Source organism: Amblyomma americanum, chromosome 6, assembly GCF_052857255.1.
Source record: "Amblyomma americanum isolate KBUSLIRL-KWMA chromosome 6, ASM5285725v1, whole genome shotgun sequence".
In the NCBI taxonomy this organism is placed as follows: domain Eukaryota; kingdom Metazoa; phylum Arthropoda; class Arachnida; order Ixodida; family Ixodidae; genus Amblyomma; species Amblyomma americanum.
In genome coordinates this window covers 23,538,009-23,554,390 of record NC_135502.1, presented here as the reverse complement: position 1 = coordinate 23,554,390, position 16,382 = coordinate 23,538,009, and the positions used below count along the sequence as shown (strand labels likewise).

General features: G+C 46.4%; 1 protein-coding gene across 1 annotated transcript in view; it reads right to left on the bottom strand.

Annotated features, from left to right (window-relative positions):
- Nucleotides 1–16,382, bottom strand: part of smog (G-protein coupled receptor 158 smog) — a 183,561-nt gene that overhangs the window by 52,233 nt on the left and 114,946 nt on the right. The window contains 1 exon segment of the mRNA XM_077628421.1: nt 12,727–12,795. Coding sequence (XP_077484547.1) covers nt 12,727–12,795 — 69 coding nt within the window.

Here is a 16,382-nt window from a genome sequence, read left to right as displayed (position 1 = left end):
CTTTTTCGGCTCGCCTTAATGACCATTGTAACCTCAAGAACCCCCCCCCCCCGGGAAATTTTACGCCGTCTCTCTGCTGCCGTCTAGCGCGAGGGTATCTGCTGTCTTAGGAACGTAACAGGCGGTAGAGTGACGATATAAACAGAGAAATATATAACAGAGTAAACCTAATAAGAAATTTCAATGAAATAAATAAAATAAAAATTAACAACTTTTCCCGCCTCTCGGAATCAATTATAGCGCGTTTCAGTGCAGACAGCTGAGCGGCTGCAAGGAAATGATTGCCTTCATTTCGGACTCGTCACGTTCGTTCGCCGCTTCTCTCAGGGTTTCAAATGCTTTCCTTTTGCATTTCTGCTGCTTCTTCGTTCATGTGCCCGTCGTGCTTTTGCGGCGCAGAAGGCAATTTATATTTGTGTTGCTGGCTGATTGCGCTACGTGTTCTTCGCTTTCTTGGTTAGTTTTAGCTTGTTAAATAATGTAAAAAATTTTAAGCGTTGCTTTACCGAAGAGGCATCGCTCGGGTCAAAATTTCTAAACTGCAGTCAAGGGAATGTCAAGTTACATACATGATATAAAAGTAAAGATATGAAATAAGATTGGAGCGCGACTTGGCAGTGTACAGAATAAGACAAAAATGAATAACCGTGAACAAAAATTCATCACAAAGGAAAGATGGTAAAATTTAAAAATATATATCTAAACGCGAAGATAAGTCGAGATAACGCGAAAAAAGATGATAATAATTAAGTACTCTCCTTTTATGTTCGCTTATTGTGTTTTGTTTCTGGTATGCCGCTGTTGCTGTTCCGCACCTTTTGCGTGCTTGCATTGGTTTTGCACTGCCGCTACTTGCAATGCACTCAAATGCGCCGGTCTCGACAGCAGGAGTGCATCGCCAGGTGTGGCCCTGATACAGTTGTGACATTCCGTGTGTGCTACGAGGATCCACGTTCGACGGCGCGGCGTAGACGGAGACCCGTGACAGCGGCATCATCAATTACCCAGCCATGCTCTTTGAGTGACGACCAGAACAACCGGACCCGCCGCCGCCCCGGGGAAACAGGCTTTATCCTCCCCAATTTTCGGGCACATTCCAGGACAAGGGAGCTGTCAGCGGGCCAGAGCGCGCCGTACCACAGCCGACGCTATGCGCTACCGCGAAGACAACATTCTTTCCCTCTGACTCAACACGTGAAGGGGGCGAGACCATAAGTGGTGTAGTATGTTTGTGCGCCCAAGTGAAAGCCCTAGCCCCCCCTCCTTCCCCTTACGACGTGGGCTATCGCCGGGAAGGCACCCACAGCTTCCCGCCGTGCCTCGTGAACAAAAGAGCATTCCCAGAAGGGCCGTGACGGACACCTGTCATGGCGGACAGGCAAGACTCGCCAAGAATGTGGAAAGACAGGCGCTAGTGAATTAGCTCCGAAGAGAGAGCCTGTGTATACTCTCACTTGAGAGAGAGTGGTGGCGTTTTTGTTGTTTATTTAGTTTGTATTGTTAACAGACTCTGGGTTCGAGGCTAAGCCCAACCCAAGGGGTGGTCCCCATCTCGCATGTTATTTTGGATTGGAGAATTGATGCTTTGGGCGGGCCACTGGAAATGACCGCCCTTAGTCCTTTGTTAATCAAGTGCTTAAAAGCACATGTAAACGGATGCAGTCCAGTCTGAGCTGGGGCTCCATGCTTAGCATGTAATGTGATGCTACTTAGGCACTAACCTGCCCGGTCGATGAGTAAAGTAGTGCAAAGTTTGTTCTTTTGTAAATTCAGTTCTGCTTTTTCCAGTTTAACTCTCTGTATATGTATGTTGTAAAATTATGCTCTGCTGTCATCATCTACAAGCTCGCCTCCTGTTCATCTTCCAAGCCGAACGACACTAGAGGAAGGGTTTGTGAACCATCCTCGAAGAAACGGACGACTATTGAAATTCTACTGCACACACGCTCAGGACGACATCGTTCGCGAAGAGGGCCTTCAGCGCCGAAGCCCGACGGCGTGCAGCTTCTGCCAGCAACCGCTCGAGCCCAACTCCGGAGCCACTCCATCGCCCCCATGAAGTCGTCGGCACGTAAGCTCGGACGCCCCAGCCTCTGATGTATAATCTTAATCATGTGTAATTATTGAATATACCTGTTTGTTTAAACTGAGCCATACGGTGTCTCTTTGCCTCTCCGTCCCGTGTGGACCTGCGCATTATGGGGGTCATCACACAGTGCGGCACGGTTTAGAACATGGCGGGAGGGTTTTGTTACTTTTGACCCCGGTAGTACATACACACACGTCGCTTCATACGCAGTTTTCTCCAGATTAAAGTTAGTTGCATTTTTATAACCATCAGCTCACAGGAAAAATTAATCTGGATTAGCTCAGTTAATCCGGGGTATACAAAGCGAAAGATGTCGGCGTGCACTGTGTTCATTGGCGTTGGCGTTGACTATGTTCTAGACGGTGATGGCTTTGAGGGAAGGAAGGGCGCATAACTGGCTCCCTGGATATGCGGGCGCCTCATTCGTGCTTTGATACATGTGGCGGTGGTGAAAGAGAGATGTGGCCTGAATGCATTAGCGCTGACCGCGTTGTGGCTGACATTTATTTATTTATTTATTTATTTACGTACCTACAGCGCCCTTGCGGGCATTAGTGTAGGGGGGGGAGAGAAAACAATATGAGTGCACAGATGATATACAATGCAAATTCAGCTGCAATTTGAAAGACAGGAAACAAGCAGTGAAAAATAAAATGGCACGTATACGCGTAGTTGTTTTGATGTTTGCGTCACTTAATCACGCTGTATCGTGGTAAGTGGAAAAATAGGCATGAGAAGTTAAAGGCAATGCTAAAACCCATTAAAGAAGAATATTTTTCAGATCCTGGATAAAAGACGAAGGGGTCCCGGAAACAATTTCTCCTGGCAAACTATTCCACTCATGTATTGTCTTAGGGAAGAAGCTGTTCTTAAATAAGTTTACCCGGCAAGCATATTCATGCACTCTTCGGGAATGGTCAGTTCGTGCAGATACATGCGGCACTGCAGCAATAGCTCGGCCACAGCGTTCATTTGGTGATCAATCTCTCGCGATCAACCATTAATTGCATGCCACCTCCCAGGCTGGTAGGGAGGGAGCGCTGCCTATCCAGTGTGCGGAACACAATCAGGCTTTTGCAGTTGGACACCAACGCCACGTAGATGAAGGCGAGATTGAGGTCTCCACTGACCCACGGAGCCGGTTGTACGCCTTTCCTTTCGTGAAAATGAAGGACCTTTGCAAAGTTGTCAACGCCAACTCTATGAACGCCGTCGGCTCACTTGTTTTATTTGGTTTTTGAGGAAAGGAAATGGCACAGCAACCGTGTCACACATCTCGGTGGACACCCGAACCGCGCCGTAAAGGAAGGGTTAAAGGAGGGAGGGAAAGAAGAAAGAGAAAAATGAAAATTGTAAGTTGGATTTTGCCCCGCCGCGGTGGCTCAGTGGTTAGGGCGCTCGACTACTGATCCGGAGTTCCCGGGTTCGAACCCGACCGCGGCGGCTGCGTTTTTATGGAGGAAAAACGCTAAGGCGCCCGAGTGCTGTGCGATGTCAGTGCACGTTAAAGATCCCCAGGTGGTCGAAATTATTCCGGAGCCCTCCACTACGGCACCTCTTCTTCCTTTCTTCTTTCACTCCCTCCTTTATCCCTTCCCTTACGGCGCGGTTCAGGTGTCCAACGATATATGAGACAGATACTGCGCCATTTCCTTTCCCCAAAAAACCAATTATTATTATTATTAAGTTGGATTTTGAGGAAAGGCGCGGCGCTGCGCAGCGGCGGGACACCTGTGGCTCGGTGCTACCAGTGGCGCATGCGCAGTAGTGACTAGGGAGCGAGAGAGAGAGAGAAATATCCGCGGCTAGGCGCGCGTTATGACGTCATGTGCCTCCTCGGAGCACCGCCACGGCGAAATCGCAAGTTCGCGGCCAGTAAAGCTTTCGCTTTGAAAGTGCTTTCGATTGCTCCCATGCATAAACTATCTTTCTTCGTTTTGCTCTTGTGAGCATGTTTTTGAGCAATATGATAATATTTGTGCCTCGTGTGAATCTATTGCACATATACAACGACGGAACTATTCTGGCGTTATTCTAGTTTTGCAGTGAAGGCTATTAGCTAAGCACGGCCACAAGAGGCGTAGCGAAAAGGCATATTGTGTTGCTTGTGCCGACAGTTTGCTTTAGCCGTTCTCGTATGCGACTTTATTGAAACTAAAACTGAAATGAGTTACAAATTCTTGCCTTTGATTTTCTGACAATAGTCGCGATCGGTTTTCTAAGATGCGCGACCCTTACTTGGTTCTTTGCTCTGAACGGGATTCGAGTCTTAGGCTGTACCCTAGATTGCTTGCATGCATCAGTAACCTTACATCCTCTGTTTCTGCTGTAACCTAAACCATATAACCTTCGGTCATTCCTCTATATTTGTGCATAAAGCCCTCTTGCCTCTGTGTACGGGTTCGCCCCCTTTAAAACACAGGAAAAGGAGTGTTGCTTTGCTGGTCGTAAAATAACAAGCTTTAGCAAGCGGCAGAAGATTCTTTCATTTTGCATCTGAGTCTGCAGCCTCCTAATAAATCATGCCTCCAGCACTCAATCACTCTAGCCAGTAGGAGAGAAAGAGTAAGAAGGAAGGAAAAGCAGGGAGGTTTACCAGACAGTGGCAGGTTGGCTATCTTACAACTGCATGTAGGACGAAGGAAAAGAAAGATGTGTTCGAAATTCAGTCCATTGAGAAACGGCAGGCTGCAAACAGATTCATGAACGGAATGGCCAAGTGCTGTTTTATTAAATAATGTTTGGGACCTATGACGCCGGACAAACTCCGGTCTCTGAGCACGGGAATGCATGCGCTCACGCACGTAGAAATACAAACGCAATACAACAAATATGCGGCGGCGCATTCTTCAATAACGGCAGCATGGTGAAAGTCATTACTTGCGCGCAGTATGGCCCCTTTAGAACTTCAGCGCCTTATTGTAGTCACGCACGAACTAACCTGTAGAGGCCGGCAAATAATGCTCAAGGAAGAAGTCGGTAATTTCTGCATCGGTGAGAGTTCCGAGAGCAGTCAACAGTTTCTAGCACTCGTTTGTTGTGCTCTAATCTAGAGGAGCTCCCGCTCTGTATGCTAGCGCGTCGGAGGAGCGTTAGAATTGTTGTTTTCTATGCTCCTCTTGAGTGTCCGAGACTTCAGATAGTCTGAACAGCTAACATTCAAGTTATGCAGCTTCTCGGTTTTGGCAGTGAACCTTTGTCTTTTTTTTTCCATGGGGGGGGGGGGGGGGGGGCTTAGTTCGGCTCATGCTAATACACGTAGGACAGGCGTCGCTCGTTCTGCGCATGTCGTTCATATGAAGCTAGAATGCGCAGTTACTTCTTCCGTGACTAGAATATTTAGGTTTAAGGTGACCAATTCGTCCGTGATAAGAGATTACATTCTGAAAGTTCCGCAGCAATTCAATCACATTTTATATGGCACCTCTATTCTCCAAGCCAAAAACTAGGCTTGAGATTGCTCGTAATATTGTGCAGTCGATGTCCTCAATCGGCTGGCGACATTCGTGAAAAAAAGGAAAATAAATAAGAATTTATGGCTTTAGCTATCGCAAGAAAAGGGGCTGTGAACTTCCACGATAACTAAAGTCTAGCCATACTTGTTCTGCTGTGCACTAGTTGTAGAATAGTCGACGTACAAAACAAAATTACCATATATAAATAAATACAGAAGAACGCAGCAAAATCTAGACGATCTGTTCCTAAGGCGGAGGTTTCTGTTGCGAAAGCCGTTCAGAACAAAATTCTTAAGTCACTTCAAAGCGGTAGGCAATTTTTTTTAAATGTGCACAGACATTTGCCTCATGTGAGGGCACGTGCTGTCATGCTGCATGCAAGCTAAAACTGATTGTTGAGTGCTCTTCTATGAATGTCATTCAGATGCGACGTAGATAACAAAAAGAACCATCTTAAACAGGTGCTGGCTCCGGACCGCTGTTAGAGCCGCAAGTTCTTCCCCCTCGTATCAGCGTTCAGGAGCCAGCCTCTCTCGTACTCTCTCCCCATCGCCGAGGCTGGATGGCAACCAGCGTACCGGAAGTCGTTCCTGGCTTCCCGACGGAATTCGAAGCACGAGGTACGGCATCGGCGACGACCTATAATTAGACACGAAACCTCGCACGCCGGAACGCGGCCGTGCGGACAGGCTTCACCGCAGCGCTCGTGGACTGCAATGCGGGGAAAGACATCGCACGAAGGAGGAGGGCAGAGGCTTGTCAGGAGCCGCTGGCTTTACCTGTACCTTCTCTTGCACGGCATACGTGCGTGACTCGAAGCTGTCACGTGATCCGTGCGCAGAAAACGCAACGAAGGACGACTAAAGCAAGTTAGTGGCGTGCATAGGTGATACATGGACAGGCTGTGCAGGCGCAAATTTAGGAGGTACGAGTTGAGAGAACCCGCCGCCAGATGGCCAAGTCTCGTGTGAAACGCACGCAGCAGTCGCGTTTCTGACGCGAGGTAAACAAGTCTAGCAACCTGCGAGGGAAAGCGAGGAACCAGCAGACGACGAAAGTGAGGTGAGCTACAGAAAGCAAGCTGCCCTTCGCCTCTGTCGGATTTAGGGCGCGTTTGAATGTTTTTTTTTTCTCTGAGAAAAAATTCGGTTCATGGAATGACTTCGCCGAATTTTCAGCGCAATTTATTCGTTGGCTAACGCCGCTCCCAGGCAGCGACGGTGTGGTGGCATGACTGAAAACGGAGGCCTCTAGAAGCCGGCGTTTTTTTTTTTTTCACACACCGCATTGGTTCTGAATTTCAGTAGAAGCACTTCAGAAAACAAAAAAAGGGAAATAAGCGGAAAAAGAAAGTTTGGGCAAAGAGCGGCGAGATTTTGACGCAATTTTTTTTGGCTCAATTGTGTGCAAATTTCCTCACTTTTATTCTTTCAAAAAACGTCGAAGCAAACACGCCATAATACCATGCCGTTCGCAGTCTCACAAAGCATTTCACGTTCGGTGATTTGCTCCAGCTTCTGTTTTATAAATAGAACGACAGCGAGGAAGACGTCTTCGAAACAACGGATTCGTTCCTAGTAAAACAAGGGCACACATTCCACAAAAGTAAATTTATTTCTTCAAACACGCTGAAAACGAAGCATTGAAAGCGTAGCATAAGCCTTTCCTGTAGTGACAGCAAATCCGATTACGCACGGTGGCCGGCGGGGCGCTTGATATGTGCAGACTACAATCTTGCCGCTGCGAAAAGGAAATGCTGACACGAAATTTGCAGTTGCGTCTACAGCCACGTATAGAAACTAGGCTGCCACTCTTAACTTTAGGACTCGAATCACAGCTTTGACAGCTCACGCGTAGCGAAAGTAAAGGAAAACTTTCTGGAGAGCTCGTGAATAGAACGGAGCTTTCGACGAAATCCTTTTGCCTGCTTTCTCTTACAGAACAAGCTGATTATGTTCCCGTCTTGTGGGGAATACACCGACAGAAGAAGGCACGCGCACGCAGTCAAAAGCGGAACTCTTTGCTAGAACTTGAGCACAGAATAAAAAAGAAACAATTTTGCAGGTCTCTTTGGTAAACAACAGAGGTGTGAATGCGATGGCTTTTCCTCGCAGAAAATTTTCCAGGTTAGTACATGGAATGTATTTGGATCATGGAGGTCGCATTTATGTTGATAGTGTGAAACATGCGACGCTTTATATTTGCTATAGATGGTGAACATTGACACATTTTCACTGAAAAGTGATAAAGAGTTTAATCGATAGCATAGTCGATGCCTGTAGCGGCGCTCGTTTCTGGCCTATTGCCACTGAAGATCCGGACAGCTGTGCAGAGCGTTTTCTTGCTCGACGAGCTCTTTCGCTTTTTACAAGTATTTCTCTGCACTGAGGAGAAGTCGCCCTCGCATGCGTCTGTCATTCTCGAGCGACGTGTTCTCCAACCAACGGTCTTTTTCAAGGCGCCAGAGTTTCATCATCATCTTCACACCACCACCGCAACCGTAGCCGTTATACAAGTTACGGGCAAGGACAAAATCATCTTTCATTGATCACCATATCCCAGCAGCCCACTCCTTCCTAGCCGAATCTGTCAAGCTACGGGGTAAGGTCGTACCCGTTATTCAAAGTCAATAAATTTTTTCACAATCCCCTTCACCATCACCAACTTCTTCTCCCCATCTGACTTCGTGCCGCCCTATGCTACGTTGCCTTGTCATCCACTTTGATGAAACCCACTACGCTGCTAGTAAGTTCTCTTGGAATATATAATAATTGTTTTTTTTTTTTGGGGGGGGGGAAGGAAATGGCGCAGTATCTGTCTCATACATCCTTGGACACCTGAACCGCGCTGTAAGGGAAGGGATAAGGGAGGGAGTGAAAGAAGAAAGGAAGAGAGAGGTGCCGTAGTGGAGGGCTCCGGAATAATTTCGACCAACTGGGGATCTTTAACGTGCACTGACATCGCACAGCACACGCGCGCCTTAGCGTTTTTCCTCCATAAAAACGCAGCCGCCGCGGTCGGGTTCGAACCCGGGAACATCGGATCAGTAGTCGAGCGCCCTAACCACTGAGCCACCGCGGCGGGTCTCTCTTGGAACCCGCTATTTGCCTTTTTTACCACATCGTCGCACACTATATCCCTTTTTTCCTTTCTCATCCTCCTTTCCAATTCTGCAGTTGCAAGCCAAATAATAATACCTCAATACTGCCTCTCTTCTTTTATTTGTAAATGAGCTTCTCTCCTTCTCTATCCGAATTTGTTGCCTCAAAATATAATCGGTTGTCTGTTCTCGGCATTGCAGGTGCCACCCAAGTAGATTTTCTGCGTTTTATTTTCACTGGGATGTCATCAACTCCAGTTTGTTTTTTAATCCACGCCGGTACCCCGTCGCTTACTCACCGTCGTTTTCACTTTATACACCCTGTTGCGCGTTTATTACCATAAGATTTGGCAGCGTATAGTGAAGACTACCAGGATTCATTTGTTATGTACCAACAACGTCAACTCAAAACTCGAATGGCAGAACTTACCGTGAAAGGGAGAACAGAAAATTATTAGCTTCTCGAAAAGAAATAAGTGAGAGTCTAACACTTGCATGCAGTGGACTTCACCCTGTCCAAGTAAATATCAAATACCAGCCAACCTGTCTCAAGGCAATCTACTGGTTTAGCAGCTCCCATTTCAGCTGCCCTGTTCGCATTTCATTTGGCGCTGACTGTACTTTCCTTCTGAAGAATATCGGCAAGCTGATAGCATAAGGCCTGTCAAGCACACTCAAGACGTTTTTGGTAATGGGTAATCGTGGTAATTTTTTCTTCTGGTTCAGGATTTCCGACTACTACCTTGATAAATAAATTGTACTTCCTGGCAACTGTACTTCCTGGCAATTGTACTTCCTGGCAATGAACTATTCTCTTGCAACAGTTTTCAACATTAGTTGAGTTTTAGTCCGTTTAAATTTTAGGCTTGCCATTGTACTTTGGATACTAAAAGTCCGCAGTAATGCGCTGAAATTCCTCATCCGAGTTACTTAGCAGGGGTTGAGTCACCGCAGGCTACTGACATATTCGTTATTAAAGAGGCACCATGAATAGGAAAATAATTATAATCTTTTCAGTAGCGGCTGTAAGCACCTATGAAATTGTTGCAAGCCTTCCTGTTTTGGTGGCACAAAGTTTCGAAAGGTCAGGCATCGCCTGTCGAGTAGATCTGCATCCTGTTCTAGTTTTTAGTAAAAAAGGGTTATTTGGCTCTTTCTGGCTATATCTTTGTTGGTTCGGCAGCCAAAGACTCACTTATTGCTGAAAAAATTGCATTAAAAAAATTCCCGCCTTTGGAATCAAACTTGTGACGTCCACACTGAAGATGATTCCGTGATAACAGTTATGAAGCGATTGGCGGAGGAGCGTAGCCTCTGTTATATCCGTGCTCAAAAAACAGTGTGGACGCATCGCAAGTTACATACGAAATTGGGCAGTGGTGGTGACACCTGTTTCTCATTTTTTAGGACTTTATAGCTGAAGAAATTTCCGTTTTATGCAAATTAGCTTATCTGTCAATACAGGCCGACTTCAAGTTGTCATTGGTGTCCCTTTAGCCTTATACTAATCCAATTCTTTAATTATCTATTTCAAACATGCAGCAAACTGAAAAGGAGAGATTCTGCCATGTTGTCAAGCGAACGCTAACTCCTCTTAGTAGGCGAGAAATTTCGCCTAATAGAAGAACTCTACGCTATATATGTCGCCACCCTTACTGCACAACCAGACAAAAAAATTGGCGGTTGGCTGCTACAAACGCTACGCGTCAAAAAAAGAAATTCACTCTCAACAGTGATGACAGTGACCCGTAAACTTTGCAGCCCTCGGTGAAAATGGCCGCGCAATATTTAGGAACGATACAGAACCTTCAAGGTAGCCAGCGTGCATTGTCTCGATCCGTTATGAACCGTCACGGGAAACACACTCACGTACGTGATCGCGATTGTTTACGAATACTGCGTCGTGAGCATAACCTGGATTACTCGTTTCGAGTGTAGACTGTGAGAACTAAAAATTGGCAGTGGTTTAGCTCTGGTTAAACCTGGAGCGACGCGATTGCTACAGCTGGCCGAGTGGATCTTGGTCACGTGACCAACCACGTGACGAACCACGCGATCAGCCGCGCCGCCGGCAGCTGCTCCGCACCACGTGACCAACCACGTGATAGAGTGGCGGTGCAGCCACAGGGTGGCGGCGCCGCCACGCTGAAGGCTCGAAATGCTACCGTAATGTAGCTATCGCTACAAAAGTGAGTAGCATAATAGGGTAGAACGTTGGGCCAGTTGGTGTAGCGACATATTCAGGAAAACTTTGCGCAGATTAACACAGGACGGAGGGAGAAACACGCACACACACACGAGCGCGAACTTGACAACTGCATTTTCATAAACGACACACCGCCTTAAGAAGCAGAAAGGGCGCAAGCGTACAAAATCCAGAGCATCACGTGTGGGAAAAAGAGCATGCACATAGGTACAGTAAAAATTGCATCAAGGATAGGCACAAGCAGAGTCATATCAGAACTTAGCGGAATAGCATAGAAACCAGGAACAACAAAAACGGCTTATATTTCTTTTTTGAGAACGGCTACCGATGCCTTACTCACGCAGCCTTCCGTAGTACTAATTTCAAGGGCCTCTACAATTTCCGGGGCCAGCCTATCGGAAGCTCGCCCGATAACAACTGTAGAACGGTGGAGAGGACGGCACTGCTGTTTCTTCTTCTTATTCCTGTCAGTGCAGTGTTTGCACTTGAGGAAATGCAGAGACAAGTTCGAGCCGCCACTTGCGCCCAGGCAATTGGCATGCTCTCTCAGCCTGTCATTTAGACAGCGCCCTGTCTGGCCTATGTAGTACATAGACCCACAGCTGAGCGGAATGTTATACACCACACCAACAGTGCAAGGCACAGTTTGGTGTTTGGTAACACATTTGTTCTACTTTGCCCCTCTGCCTTGACACCTGCTGATCATGGCGCACAGGTGGGAAAATTTCAAGGGGGCTGTAAAAACGACATCAACTCCGAACTTATTAGCCACTCTCTTGACATTGTGCGATAGCTTGTGCACATATGGAAGGACTTGAAAAGGTCCTTTTTCTTTTTCCAGCGTGAGGTGAGGAACATCAACGGCCCTCTCAAGCCTTCTAAATTGTTTAAGCAGCGACTCCGCCACAGAACCTATTACCGATCTCGGGAATTCGGCTCGCTCCAAACGTTCAACCTAGTGGTCAAAACTGGTGCTCAAAAGCAAGTTCAACCTTGTGGTTAAAAGCAAGTTAAAAAAAAAAGATCTTGCTTGTCTCCGCAATAGATAGCCCGCTTTTGTTGTTCCTGGTTTCTATGCTATTCCGCTAAGTTCTGATACTGTGAGGCATAGCGAGTGGCTGGTACATTCCATGAGTCGCGTTACTTTGCGCTTAGCTAACGTCATCCTTAAGTAGGAGAAAAAAAATGTACTGCAGAAGATAAAAGTTATTCTTAAAGGAATCACTAGCAGCGATAACTCAAAAAGAAAGCCCGTGCAAAAACGCCTAGTACATAGAATATAGCAAAAAAAAAAAAAAAATCAGCCAGGGTGTCCTCCGTACGAGGCAAAGACACAGAGCGTTGCGCTTCCTCCATGCATATGTGCACCTGTCACATTATGTATGGCCTGCGCTAAAGCTTCATTTTCTTCATGCCGCCCTCCAGGTTGAACACCATATCTACTGAATGCAAGGATCCTATACGTAAAGTGGAAGTATGTAATCTTAGGCAGCCTGTTCATAAAGATCTTTTCATTGTTTGCAACTTGACTGATTGCACGTCCATCTGGACTGTGCCGCATATTTCCATTAAGCTACCTCTTTGAAATCCGTCAATCGGAACGCGGCTGCTTCAGTCCAGCAGTCACATGGCTGTTCATAGACGGGAAAATTTCGAAAGGCGTATTAACCGCTAACCGGGCTCACAACCCATGACCGCATACGGCGAATAACTTTTCACTGCTGAAACAGAGCTCGGACAGAACGGTAAGAATGGCACGCGATTAATTAAATAGGCTTTGAAATAGCGCACTCCAATCATTTTCCTGTTCAGTTTCTTCATGCAGTACGCTGCACCGCGTACAACATTTATACACTTCTTGGCAAGGTTTACTTACTGTTTGGTAGATAATAAGTGCTCCCAACAAAATGACCTCTAGAAGAATCCACATGGCTGATGCGAACATCTGAAAGCAGGAAAGGAAACAGGCATGTTAGTAATGACAGAAAGTGGGCTTATTAAATTTTGAAGTATTTTCACAAATCAATCAATCAATCAATCAATCAATCAATCAATCAATCAATCAATCAATCAATCAATCAATCAATCAATCAATCAATCAATCAATCAATCAATCAATCAATCAACCTGTGGACAGCAAAAGTGCGCTCTCAAGTTTCAGACTATGTGCACGGCTAGAAGGACACAGCGCCTTTCGAGGAAACCTTTGCTTATTTCTTCTAGGGGTCGAACTAGATACTTACATTAAATTTCACATATATGTTAAGCTGCCGCGGAAGCAAATTAGTAGTCTTTAAAGCCTGACATTACCTTTATTTACTATTCTTAATCACCTTCTGCTGCGTCTTCGTTCATGGCCATCCAAACTATTGGATCACGTCATAGCCATAACGTCAGGCATGTTCTCACCTTTATACTTTCAATGCCATCCATAAACAGATTGTTTCCTTAATTTCTTGGACGACTGGTGATATTTTATTAGCGCACTACACTCACAACATTCTCAGCGCTAGATATCTTTAAAATCTTCTTTTGAGCTAACTCCCTCCGTTTGCTCCTTCACCTTTATATCCCCTCGTCCCCTTCCCTCAGTGCAAGGTTTCAAACCGTTTTCTTTTCACTGTTAACCTCCCTGCCTTTCCTTCTCCTCCTCCTATCTCCACTTTTGGCATAATTGCGCGCCGCGTAATAAATATTAGCAATTTTCTTTAGTGAGTTCGTATCTGAAAACTCAGTAAGCCTAGATTTGCGACATGAACTTGCCATTGATGGGCTGCGGAATTGACCAGTACTGTGAAGTCCACGCGCCGTCTTTGTTTCCACCTAAGTAGGAGATTCGCTCGTTAGTGCCTAAATGCTCACATGCTGTTGCATGAATGGAGCTTTTTTAGAGCGAGCCCTTAGGCGCCCGTTCCTGCGTTCCATGTCGTAATCGTCGTCGCAGTAGGCGTAACACGCCACCTGATAGGTGGCGTGACCTGAAAGGTGGCGTGCGTAGGCGTGTGACAGGTGGCGTGTTTACAGGTAGTAGCATATCAGAACGCCACCTGACACTGCGAGAGCGGAAGGTGGTCGCCCCGGGAAGATCCTGGAGGCTGGATAGCAGCGTACCACGCCACGCCACCTGCCAGCCATGGCAGGTAGTAGCTGTCACGGCTTTATTTTTATTATTACTGCGCTCTTTTCCTTCGATTGTGGCTGCATCGCTTTACGACATTCTCGAATGGCGGCATTGACCGCGACAGCGCAGGCAGACTAAAGCGCTCGGTTAACATTTCAAAACTTTCGCGGCCTCTTTCTTCGGTGTGAAGCCATCGCAGTTGCCTTGAGAAAGGTGCCGATGTGGATGCATATCACTGTCCACCTGAGCCTTTTGATACGGACCGAAGGATATGATGGGGGAGTGCACGGCAGGACAGATTCATTTAAGTCTTTCAGATGCCGGTCAAGTTAATTCCTGCCTTTTATGGACGCGTGAAGGAAGAAATTGTGTCTGATGCCAGTTCTGAAAAAAAAAATAGGTTTCGTTTTCAGAAAGTAACATAGCGGGTGTTTCAGCCAAGAAACACTCGGCCAGCCGAGACCTGGCGGGATGGAGAAGGTCACGTGACACGTGCATGACGAAGTGACTTATGATGGTGGGCTTACACCGATGTGGTAATCTGTAGTATGGCAATTTCGGCGGCGTGGTCACTTAGGAACACTTTTGCATATTTCAACACGCGGATCCCACAGTTAGTACCCGCCAGGGCCTCGGGTAAGTAGTTCTGCCTAATGTCGGATGCATTCTGCACGTCCCATGCTAATGTTACCATCGTGCTGTCGATTTCTGGTATCGAGTATAGTCTGACATGGCTCTGATATTGTTTTTGCTAATGGCCGGCTACAGTCTCTAACTGGAACCAAGCACCTAACTATAATGGTTAAAAAGCTCACTTCTCAGATTTCGTTAAGCAGATTACTAGTTTAGTATGGTTCACCTCTTTTCTGACTGCGCCGAAAAGCCGTGTTTGTATACCAAAAGCCTATTCGTAAAAATTAGCGGCGGACATCGATGAAACACGCGGTATAATGACGTATCGAATGACTGAGCAACACTCATGTACAAATGACCAGGAAGAGTTTTATAATGACGCACCAAAACCTTTCGTATCAATTCGCGCTCTTGCGGCTGCCATCTAAACAGCCGGGACCGTGAAGAATTTTGCGCATTTCCGAGTATTTACGCAAGTTTTTTTCCCGAGGAGCGTCATCTCCACTCTGCCCCCCAGCATGTTAAGCTACTCGCATACAAATCACTAGTTCGATCAAAATTAGAATACGCATCGCCCATCTGGTCTCTGAAACAAGTATACCTTACTAACTCACTTGAATCAGTTCAAAATAGGGCAACTAGATTCATTCATTCCTCATACTCTTTTGATATCAGCATATCAGCTCTGAAATCGCACTCCAATCTACCTACTCTTGCACTTAGTCGCCACATTGCTAGTTTATCCCTATTTCATAAATTCTTTTATTCCGAGCTATCACAGGAACCCTATATCTGCCCTCCCCCACCGCGCTTTTCTCTTCGCACCGGACATCAGCAGCAGGTATCTCGGCCACGAGCACGCACAACAACTTTTTCTTCATCATTCTTTCCCCGGACTGCTAGCGACTGGAACGGCCTTCCCCATGAACTTGCTGCCATCACATGCCAAACTATGTTTATTAACCAAATTACGCGTTTGCTTGCATCACGATAATCATTTTTCGTTGTATAACTCGTTCAATTTTTGTGTACTTTTTCTGTTGTTAATCTATATGTGTCCCACCCCTTATGTAATACCCTCACACGAGGGTCTTTAAGAAAATAAAGTGAAGTGAAGTGAAGTAGTCTACACGTGACATGTCATAGGAGTTTCTTCCGCGCTCGTCCCAGCATGTCTAGGCGCCGTCCCGCTCCTCCGCGGGACATCGAGAGATCGATCGTGCACTTCCGTGACCGTTAATGGACGCTTGTCGTGCAAGGGCCGCCGGCGCGCATAGCAAACCAGCCGCACTGCCGAACACCGCTTTGCGTATCTCGCCGTCTCAGTTTGCGCTGTTTCCTTCCCTTCGGCCGAATGCATTGTTGCCGAGACGTCTGCCTAGACGAATCCCTTCGCCAGTACGAGTGGTGAGCCAATACTGTGTACTAGTCGGCGGACAGTTCTAGTGTACAGAAGTGCGCAGTGAGGGTAAAAGTAAACTGACTCAAAGCACTAATCGCTCTTCGAGAAACACACATCTCCGCATAGGATAAAACTGAATAGAAACAGATCGCGCTTTGTCTTCGAAGCAGGTAGAGCCCGAAAGACTGTATACTTGCTTCAGCAACCAGTTTTAAGTGAAACGTAACTGCTCATAAGGAACCAGCGTGCTTGTTTTCCAATTCTAAGTCTGCTTCGATTGGGCTGTTCTTTCGTGCAAAGCGCTTGTAAACGCCAACAAACAAACAAACAAACAAACAAACAAACAAACAAACAAACAAACAAACAAACAAACAAA